At 37.7% G+C, this 11,461-nt stretch overlaps 1 protein-coding gene across 2 annotated transcripts in view; it reads right to left on the bottom strand.

The window, feature by feature from the left end:
- The window catches only part of LOC112514536 (protein GrpE-like), an 18,806-nt gene extending 7,760 nt beyond the window's left edge, over window positions 1–11,046 (bottom strand). The window contains exon 1 of one of the 2 annotated variants that reach the window (XM_025121061.1): window positions 10,737–11,046. In XM_025121061.1, coding sequence (XP_024976829.1) covers window positions 10,737–10,982 — 246 coding nt within the window. In that variant the 5' untranslated portion in view covers window positions 10,983–11,046. The remainder of the gene's footprint in view (window positions 1–10,736) is intronic. The other variant, XM_025121060.1, reaches the window with a different exon arrangement.
- Between the last annotated feature and the right edge of the window lie 415 nt (window positions 11,047–11,461).

The following is an 11,461-nucleotide window of genomic DNA, read 5'->3' as shown; positions in this document are numbered from 1 at the left end:
GCCTCTTTTGGGCAATATAAAAAGAAAAGCTTTCTTTTGAAGATAGTTATCTTCAAGCTTGAGAAAGAAACCAGTGAGAGAAAGTGTGAAAGTTTCCTTCTTTAAAAATTAGAAGCTAGAATTTTGGGTTTGAAGTTAAGCAGTTTATGTTGCTATTTCTATTGGATATAAGGTGAGTTCCTGTTTTTAAATATCCAATCTTTGAACTTRTTAAGGGTTCAAATTTTTGTATGGAATTGTTGGTCAACTTGTGCAGTTGATATGTGTATATTTTCTGGGGAATTAAAGGTTTAAGAGAACCTGAAATCGGACAGTGTTGTCCGATGAGGATTTATTATTGATCAAAGTTTTATTTGATAAAAGTGGCTTCCGGACGGTATTGTCCAATGAAAGTATGTTTAAACCTTTTGGGATTAAAAGAGTATTATTGTATCTTTCAAATGAGGTTATAAATCTGGAAAAGATATTGTTTGGATTTTCTTTCAAGAACGGTTGTGACATGAGGTCTGTTTTGAAAGAAACGAGTTTCCAAAGGTTTCTTCAAGACGGTTGTGACTTCGGTCTGTTCCGGTATGAAACGAGTTTTCGAATATTTCTACGAGACGGTTGTGACTTCGGTCTGTTCTGGTACGAAACCATTTTYAGGCCATTATTGGCTAAAACTACAGATGATGTTCTTCAGGACGGTTGTAACTTCGGTCTGTTCTRGTACGAAACTCTTCATCTGTAGATTTGARAAGGAAATAAGGGTGGCATATCAACGAGAGGTGTACATCTGGATAAGGGTGGCAATTGGATAACTCTGGTGGTTGTTTTTATAAGGTTGTAATAACAGTAGTCATTAGGGGAAGGGGCAATCTTGGAATTGTTAGTATTCTGTTGCAAGGGGTGGAAAAGGGAAAGTAGCAGGAGTACCATGTTAAATAGGTATGGGGGCGTAGGAGAGGGTATTTGATTTGTAAACRTTGATTTTGGCATGAGCCTATGGAGACCCAGCTTCTCGAATTGCTGGAAACCATTAATTATTCAGTTGCAGTATCAATTTCATCTSGATTTTCACCACTCAAAGAGTACATCAGTATATATGCTGGTAGACTCCTCCGAACCTGATAGAAGATTATGGTGAAGGTGTGAAGCTTGGAGGGACTCAGGACCGGAGTCTCATATTCTTAAAATATGTGAAAGTATTGACATAATCATGTAAGCTAGCCACGATAGGTGTCCAGATGTTTTTCAACGGGTTGTTTAGCTTAGTGAAGAGTTAAGAGGGCCATTGGATCATCAAAACAAAGTTTATTGGTTTTAGGCCAATATGCAATGAATAGTTACATCTATTGACCAAACAGAAAAGCAACCACATTCCTAGAGTCCGGTAATTGGGTGTCACTCCTACAGGCCCATGCCGATTGGTCCTTCTGTTACCAAAGTAAGCCACCTCATCCATCACTAAGTTTGATGTCTTTGTAAGATCTTCAGAAACTTTTCATTTACCAAAGTAAGCCACTCAATTATCCATGAAACTTTTCATTTATACAATCAACTGTACAAGTGCCAAATCACAAGGGATAAGTAGATGACACTGACAAAAAAATGGCAATCTAGACGATGGATCCTACGAGTAAAATGCTGGTTGTATGATACAATACTCTATTATTCAGCCCATGGAGTACAAAACTGGAATAAAGTTAAGTTTACCATGTATATGCATGTATTAGGAGTCCACTTCAGGATTCTAAAAATCCCAGTCTAGGGCTGCTTAAGCTACAGCCTAGACGTTAAGCTTTATCCCACCACTTTGATTAGTTAGAGCCATTTAATGAGCTGCCAAAAAGTTTACCACATTGCTTCATTAGCAACAAAAGACTGTTCAAGCATCTCAAAATTAAGCAGTAATAAACGGATTTTTCTCAACTTGCTATCATCGATCAACTTTCCTCAACATGGATGAAATCTTAACAACCTTTTATGAGTAACTATATCTATGAAACTAATTCATTATTCTAGACACAATGATATACTTAAACAACCTCATGCTTTTGCTTAAGTTTTGCTCAATCTCTACTTAGACAATTAAGCATGGGAAGGCCGCTTGACCGCCTAGCTTATCATACAGAGGCGGATCTAAGAATTTTTGAGTGGTGTCATGATAAGGTTAATTTATTAACCCTATTTTCATCACTTTTACCATATGTTTAGTAATTAGATTATCTGATAGAGATGACAAAATCAAGTTAACCGAAACARAGGAAATTCAATGGAGAAGATGATAAAATTTTCATTAAAAGGATAAAAGCAATCAAATGATTGTCCARGGAAGATCCCTCTCTATGARCTAAGAGCCAATACAATGGAAAAGAGATAACAGAACATGAAAAAAACGTCACTCCCCTCCTCTATTTATTATTCTCTCTCCTTTAACCAACTCCTAGCCACTTTCCTGATTTGCCCCTATGCCCCTTCTAGAATAAACATACATTATCCTAGGCTTAGTGACTTTTGGTAATAGCAAATCAACATTCATATCATTACTCCCGCCTTCAGAAAAAGTCTTGTCCTTAAGACTTGCATCCGGAAACTGAATTTGGATGGAAGAGAGGAAGAGAGGTCCCTGGAGACAACCCCCTCGATTTGACAGGAAGACTTGGGAACAAGAGGAGTTGTTTCATCARAAGCTAACCAAGTTTGAAGGGACGCTGGAGGCTGTTGAGAAGGAGTCAACCCTTGAATTAGAACAGATTCACCCTGATGCATAAAATGCATCCAAGACTTATCCCATTTATGGGTTACCACATCCAAAGATTTCAACCATTCTATTCCCAAAACCACATCTAGATGCCCAGTATCAAACACCAATACATTCACATAAAATGTACAGCCTCCTACTAGGATTTGAAGATTAACGCAGCARTGAGTAATAAACACTTTATAACCATCTCCTAATTTTATGTTGATACTCCAAACGACGTATATGGAAGACCCAATGAGAGTACTAGTTGTCGAGAAACAAAATTGTGAGTTGCCCCACTATCCACCAAAATCGCAACTGGTATACCCGTATAGATCCTTCCAATTTCAATGTCTTACCCCCTGATGCCATCGAAGTAGCCCCAAAAAATTCCAAAGTTGTATACAACCCAAGCACAGGAGGTTCAGTTGGTTGATCAATCTATGGTTGGTCTTCTTCTAATGGAAAGTGATTACCCTAATCGACACCATACTCATCATCCCCTAATCGCAGCACCCTTAACTTTCCCTCCGGGCATTTGTGACCAGGACCAAACTGTTGGCCACAACAAAAACATAAGCCCTTCTTACAAACGATCTTCCCATTCCGTTCGTGTAAGGGAGTGAATTCCCCGATCACGATGCAGGAGCTGCGTGACCTCCGAAGAACCAGACCCCGRTTGACGATTTGAGGAAGAAACGTGATTAGTCATTACAAGACGGAAAAACCCTATCGCCAGGTTTGGAAGATATGGGCCCTTTTGGCTCAATCCGGCCCATAAATGAAGAACGATCCATGTGTGGAGCGGACCCAAGCCCACCCTGTTGTTGGTAACGGAAACGGTTTTGAGAGATGTTACCGGTAGTGAGTCGAAGCATTTCTTCCACATCCTTACTCCTTAGCCAAGTACATGGCATCCAACCTAGACCAAGGACAATGCAATCCCAACATTTGATTTCATCAYGTAAACCAGCGATAAAATACCCCAAGGCTTGGGACTCTGGCAATTTAGGAACTAAGGACAACAAATACTCAAAATCATCRATGTAATCATAAAYAGAAGAGGATTGTTTAATRGTCACCAATTGTTCATATGGATTCTAGATTTCCAGACCGCTAAATCGTTGTAACAATTCAATTTGAAATTGATCCCAGGTRATAGAATCATGAACTTGCTTAACAATWGTAAACCAATGTTGAGCAACCCCTACMATACTCAATTGAGCCAAACAAAGTCGGAKGGAAGGAGGAGTACCATTAATGTCGAAATACAAAGTTGCTTTCTGAATCCATCCCTACGGATCRAACCCGTAAAACTCYGGCAATTTGATCTTCTTTACAGCCCATGGAAGGCCATCGATGGTTTTAGGCGGAGTCGGACCCYCACCAAGCGACCATTTACCACCGTCAGGAGACCCAAAAGGTGGATCGATGGTGCCAGAGAAACCACTGGAATCCCCCATCTGTTGTTTGCCTTGTTGTTTCACCCACCTCATCATCACTTAGCAAAATTYGCTGGACTCCACTCGAGCARCCTCCAAAATCTGAATTGCCGACTTGATTTCCACCATATCGGAATGTAAGCGCTGAATAATATCCTCATGTTGCTCAAAACGAGATTGAATGGAACGTGTTTCCATCGGAAATTTGAAAATGAGATTGGAAAACAAGAGAAACGGCAGGTCGACAGCAGGTCGGACCAATGAAAGGGATGACAAAATCAAATTAACAGAAATAGAGGAAATTCAAGGGAGAAGATGATGTAATTTTCATTTAAAGRATAAAAGCAATCAAATGATTGTCCAGGGAAGATCCCTCTCTCAAAGCTATGAGCTAAGAGCCAATACAATGGAAAAGAGATAATAGAACTTGCAAAAAAAAACGTCACTCCCCTCCTCTATTTATTATTCTCACCTCTAACCAACTCCTAGCCACTTTCCTGATTTGCCCCGCTGCCCCTTCTAGAATAAACATACATGATCCTAGGCTTAGTGACTTTGGTAATAATAAATCAACATTCGTATCATTATCCCATCGAGTCTTTTTGGTCTTTCTTTTACATTTAGCTAGCTTTTGGAGTATTTCACATTATTTAGATTTGGCATAAGATATATGCATTAAATTGATCAATTACCTTAGTTTTGTGTAATCGTACATGTTCGTGCAGGATGGTGGTTGTGACTTCTAACARATCCTATAGGAAGCTGTAGGATGGGATGTTGGGCATGTGCACAGTTTTGGGTTTGCAAGTTGGGCCAATTTTGAAGACTTTCGTTGGGCTTGGACTTAAACTTTTGGGCTACTCTTTTATTTATCTTTGGGTTCCAATTTATTTATCATGTACCCCAAGCCCTTYTTGTTAGTATAAATAGATGGCATTAGCGAACATCTGAGAATCATCTCATCATCTCCATCACAATTATTCTCTCTAGATTTTTAGTTTAGTACTTTAAGTTTAGAGAGCTTCTTGCAAGTATTCTCTCACTAGTTCTCTCTCTACTTTCAGTTTCTTTTGCTTTCATATTCAGATTCCTCCCAAGGCCGGAAGTTTGTAATTGAATTTCGTAATTTGAAGCTACTTTAGTTAATCATTATTAGTTTTTTATATTTACAGCTACTTGAAATATTTGTTTTTSGGTCCACTTTTAGAGAACACTTTGACCGTGGCTTTACATTACATTCAATTTCCATTTGTGGCTCGTGGTTATTATCTAAAAGGCCAAAATATGAGTTTTTCAAGGAACTCATGCAATTGTTTTAAGTTTTGAACAAGACTTTCTGCGCAACTTTCTAATTACATTTGTTATTTTTTAACTTTACATTTCTTGTTTTATTTTATTGTCATTTACATTCCAATCCTTTGAATTATGCAATTTACTTTATGCATTTTATTTACTGTTATTTACATTCCCATAACATTTACTTTCCGTAATTTCTTTAATAATTAATTACTTCCATAACAAGTTTCCTTTCCTAGACTTTTTAACACTTGTGATTCATTTTCTGCATTTTCCATATCTGTTATTTACATTAWAGTATTTACATCTTTTGTAAAAAGAAGCCTAGCGATGATAGGCTAACAACCTTGGCTTGGGGTGTAAAGTAAAATTAGGATTTAGATCAGTGAAGAGGTAAATAGGTGTCTTAAATATAGCATTATAGTCTAAATTTATTTAAATCAGTTTTTTAATATTTCATTGAAGATTACATTTAATTAACTGACAACTAATTATTCGTATGAAAATGTGTTAGCTTTCAAGAAGTTACTTTGATTATTAATTTCGAGATAACTTTAGTAATTGCTATATCTTTTAACCRAATCACTCGTTTTTATCTTAATTTTTACGACTGATTTTTTCTTGATAAAGATTTGTCACTTGATAAAGTTCTTGTACGAATTGAAACAAGGTTCTGTTATACCCTATACTGATAGTAGTACAAGTAGTTATTGCTTATGAGGTACAAATAAGAGTGTGAGGACTGGTAGAGAGGCATTCTGTTTTGTAAATCATTGGGTATGGAGAGACTAGCCTCTTGAAAGCCAGAAAACCCTTCGTTAACCTTTTGATTGCGAGTTCAGAAATTTGCATCGATTTTACTGTATTGATTTGGTATACATCAATTGGTATCAAAGCAAGTTCGATCCCCACCATGCTAGAAAGATTAGAACCTAGAGCTGTTAAAATCAAAGGTTGAAAAGGCATGTTGGTTGATGACTTCAGATTGCTAAGAAAAAATATGGAGACTATGAAGAAGTTGATGGATCGATTGATCAAATCCTATGGTGAGCCATTGAAGAAGATCACCACGTCTGWCTGTCTGAGATGGAAAATGATTCAGAGAAGGATCCAGAAAGAGAAAACAGAATAGTAATTACAAAGAAGAAGGATGAAGATCGTTCAAATCAAGAGGGTCAACCCATTCTCGATCTCCTCAACATCAAAACCTTCACGTGTAAGGTTACACTCCTGAAAGAATGCCAAAATCAACAAATATCAAAGTTGTTGAAGAGTCACCACGTTGCGATGGCCTCTCAATTGTCGGCACCACTCCTGTCATCGTCATTGCCGCCATCACTGACCACTCCGTCATGGCCGCCRGGGGTAACATTCTTCCTTCAACCGTCGAAACGAAGCAAATGCAGGATCAATTGGGAGAATTCAGTATAGGAAGGAAAAAGCGGGGATATTATCAAAACCCAATCAAGTTGGTTCAGTATGGCCCAAGTCCAGTCAGTTTATTACAATTCAACCCAAGCCCTTGTCAAACTTAAGATGGCCCATCATCTTGTCGATAGAAACTGTATCGTGGATGGCCTGTAGGATAAATTGGTTGTGTGATCAACAGAAACTACCGCCACCGATACTACCATTGTTGCCACCATCACCGCTGCCACCACTGTAACACCCCACGTCCTTATATATTGGGTGTCRTTACTTTACATGATAAAACTATTAAATCTTGAAGCTGAACTTGAAATTTAGCTTTATTTAATACATATCTTGAATTTACATCAAAGAAGAAACTACTTAGCGGAAACGTAACCATAACTTGTATTACAACAAAACTTGCTTTTCAACTAAAACCATATTACTTTATGCAAATCCTCCTTACTTCTTTCCTGAGATACATACATGAGATATATAAGCTATAAACTTGGTGAGTATTTATGGTTTCATGAATGAGAAATTTTCATCATATTTTGTGAATGATAATTCATTAAAGCTCTTGATCATGTATAAAATATTATTTATTATCATGCATAAACATTCACAAATATTATTCTTTATTATAATGCATAAAACATTCTTTTAAGATCTCACTTGTCACATGCATGCATACCATACTTGTCTTGAGGTTTGCTAACCCCCGGGTCCATAAAAGGCTACCCTATAAGGTCCGTTTGCAAGACGTTCCTTCTTGTAATATCCCGTACGTTGGATATTATGGTTATACAAAACATGTAAAAAATTTCATACCTTGTGCAACACATATGATAACATGTAAATGATTTTCATGTCTTATGTGTATACTTGTATTAGAATATGTCATCATGCATATCTTGAATATGTATGTGTATCAATATTTTCATGTAAAACAAAGCATGCCAACATAACTTGTAATGCATAAAATACTTCTATATATAGCATGCATGTATCTCATAAGTACTCACCTTGATTTGCCTACTTTTTCCTTTGATTCCTTTCTTCAAGCTTAATTAGGTAAATATAGAGATATTTCTTATTTTTAGTATGCATAAATAGTGACCCTTAAACCTATATTTATAGATAAATTCATTGCACTAACAACATGTTCTTTTTGCTCTTAAGATTGTACTCTTATGAGGGTTTGACACCTCATCAGTAAAGATAAGAGAATCTTGACAACTCATCTCTAAGGATAAGAGAATCTATACAACTCAACACTTCTAGCCTTAACAACTCATCACTATCTTGCTTAGTCATGCTTACTAGACTTGCCAACACACTTCTAGCCTTAACAACTCATCACTAGCTTGCTTAATCGTGCTTACTAGACTTGCCAACACACTTCTAACCTTAACAACTCATCACTAGCTTGCTTAGTCTTATAATTAAGATGTTATAATTAAGATGTTTTACTAAATGTAACAGTTGCTGGAGTACTTGATTATGCATAAATATTTGTATTTAAGGCTAAAATAATGAGATTTATCTAATAAAGAAACTAGGGTGTTACAACCACCATTGTTGGTGTTGGCGCCATTGCCAATGAACCTTCACCGCTTCTCTTCTATTCCATGATCGACCAAGGAGGCAAGGGCAAGTTTATTCGATTGTTCCTCATGTTTTAGTTCAATCGTGTTAGGGTATGAACAACCTTGGTCCAACTCGTTGGAGACCTGGGTGGTGACCCAAGGTGACCCAATTTCAGAGGCACTAAAATATAGATGATGGAGTCACAAGGAGGATCCTCCTGATGATTTGTCTCATTCAACACCCAACCGTCGTGGCATCGTTCTTCAACAAAATCTCTCAATAACTTTGGGTGTTCTTAGTTGTAAAAAAACAGTGGAATCTTTGGAGATGGTATAGATGACTTGATGATTAGTGCAAAAGGACCAAAAGTCGATGAAAAGCTTGGCTATGCGAAAAACATGTATCAAAATCTGTTGGGATCGAGATTTTAGCCCTTACTCCCATGATCCTCCTTTCACTGTCGCCCCAAAATTTGTTCAGCCCCATCAAACTTCCAGTAGACAAGGATTTACTGTTTCCAGCATTTTATGGTTATTACAATGGCATGTAGAAAAGAAGCAGCATGACAAATTCAAGTCTTTGGATCCGTAGGGAGATCCACAAGCGGGTATATCAGTTAACCAGTCCCTTGAGGTAAGGGAAATAGACTGTCCTCGTATCCAAATGGTGGCTACCGAGTGTCTTTGGTTTGAAAGAGTACCTACAAGGTTTGTAGAAGAACAATTTTAACAGCAGTGACCTTGATGAATTAAAACCAAGCATCAAATACACAACGCAAAGAACTCAACCCAGATCTATCTCAGAAGTCGTTGAGGGGCGAGTCAACTAGACTGAAGCATAGTCCAGACCCACTTTCGGTTAGAATCTATCAAGAACACTTTGATGGTGACATATTGACATTGAAGGGAAGAAGGGAAAAATTAAATGGTGTCCAAGTAATGTTGGTATTTGTAGGAATTGTCAAGTGACAGTAAAGAATGTTGAATGACAAACAAAATCCTTGGCCTTTACTAGAAACAACACTGCTACTATTTGCAAGGGTTTTGTGATAGGTTCTCCAACTCTTTTATCCCTGGTCTTTGTTGGTGCATCTGTGAGCATAGTCGAAATCACAACTCCTTTTGTGATAGGCTATGAGGAGGATGCATTGCCATGGTTCACAGAGAAGAAATTGCACATGAAGCAAGCCTTGGGGCTAGGATATGGATGCAAATGAGAATGGTAAAGAGGAAAGTCAAAAGGTGAAGTTCTTTTTAAAATAGAAGGGAATTTTTGGGACAAAGAGATGCAATGTGAAGGGTTGTCCAATGGTTGGGTACACGACATTCATCAGGAACCAYCAAACCACTGTTACCACCACTACTAGGCAGTGATGTAAATCGTGGGAATCAGTTTCTTTTTTTGATTTTTTTCCACCTTGAGGACAAGATGGAAGTTGGGGGCGGGTATTCTATACCCTATACTAATACAAGTAGTTACTGCTTAAGAGGTACAAGTAGGTAATGCACAGAGAGAGTACAAATAAGAGTGTGAGGACTTGTAGATAGGCATTCTGTTTTGTTAAACCTTTGGACRTGAGTTTGTGGAGAGACATGGCCTCTCAAAAGCCAGAAAACCCATTGTTAACTTCCGATTGTTAGTTATACAACCAGAAACTTGCATTGCTTTTACTGTATTGATTCGGGGTACATCAGGTCCTAAGCAATAWAAATTTACAGTTATATGATTGTGGGTTTCCTTTTAAGATAAAAAAATGAAAACAATCAATAATTGTTGTTCATTTTGTTCTTGGTTACAATTCTAGATATGTTTATAAGATTCTTTTAGGYTTCATTTATCCAGGAAAAAATATACCATTAACCCAGCGGCAAAATTGGAGGTTTTATTTCCTTAACACACTGGAAAACAGAATCAAAAAACCAATTAGAAAATCCTAATGATAGCAAATTTTTCTAACATACCTATACACACACCTCATGGTTCAATGAAGTTCTGAAAAAGATCATCAAAATTTAAAGGCAGGGTTAATAGCCTATGTTATCACCAGCCTARGGGTTAGACAATTCTGATAGCCTCGTGATGATTTAAGCAGCCCTTGGTATTCTGAAGATGGAATTTTTTTTTTTTAAATTCAAAATATTCCAACAATTTCATACGTTAACTCCAACGAAACTCGTACGATACAAAAAAAAAAAACTTACAAACAACTTCATTTTAACATTAAAATACAACAAATGCTCTATACAATCTGAAAGTGAGGGTCGAGAGGGTACCTCAGCAGTAGGATCCTTGGCTGTACACGAGGATTTGAAGGAACGCCAAATTTTAACCGGAGAAGAACAGTGGAGAGATTGAGAAAGCCCTAAAAAGGGTTTATAAGCATGACGAATATGAGGGTGTTGGTGGGATTGAAAAGTGATAATTTTTGTTCCAAATTGTGGGGATCTTGATATAGATACATCAACAAGACGAGGTGGAGTGCAAAGAGAGAATTGATTGGAAAGAGGAACAGCCGCCATGGGAGGAGATTGAGAGAAATTCCGAGGCCTTCCTCTTTGAAATTCAAGTGGTTCTTGGACAAAGTGTTTTTCTTCAGATAGGGCAGGGGCTCTCTTTTATAACAGGCCCAAAAGGTCTTCAAGGATCTAGAGTTTGCCTTTTTGTCTCGCGAGTCCCGATGTATTGAATCTAGACAAGGCCAAAAACTGTCCCGGGCTGGTTGGGTCGGGTCATGCCTAAATTGGTCCCGGTCGAAACAGTGACAATCCGGACCAGTTTCGGTTCCGGTTCCGGTCCCAGTAAAAAAAGAAGGCCCGATTAAGATATATGAGGTTCTTGTATTTCAACCCTTGCTAAATTAGCAKGGATGTCTTCATGCAGGTGCTAGGAAGATGTTTAGCTCAGTAAAATAGTATGTCCGGTTCACTAAGTTCTATATTGCAGGGTCAAATCATAGGCTTGGTTATGAAAACTGGTCCCGGTCTCGGACTGGTGTCCA

Source organism: Cynara cardunculus, assembly GCF_001531365.2.
Source record: "Cynara cardunculus var. scolymus isolate 2C chromosome LG 6, CcrdV1, whole genome shotgun sequence".
NCBI classification, from domain to species: domain Eukaryota; kingdom Viridiplantae; phylum Streptophyta; class Magnoliopsida; order Asterales; family Asteraceae; genus Cynara; species Cynara cardunculus.
This window is presented reverse-complemented; position numbering and strand designations above follow the sequence as displayed.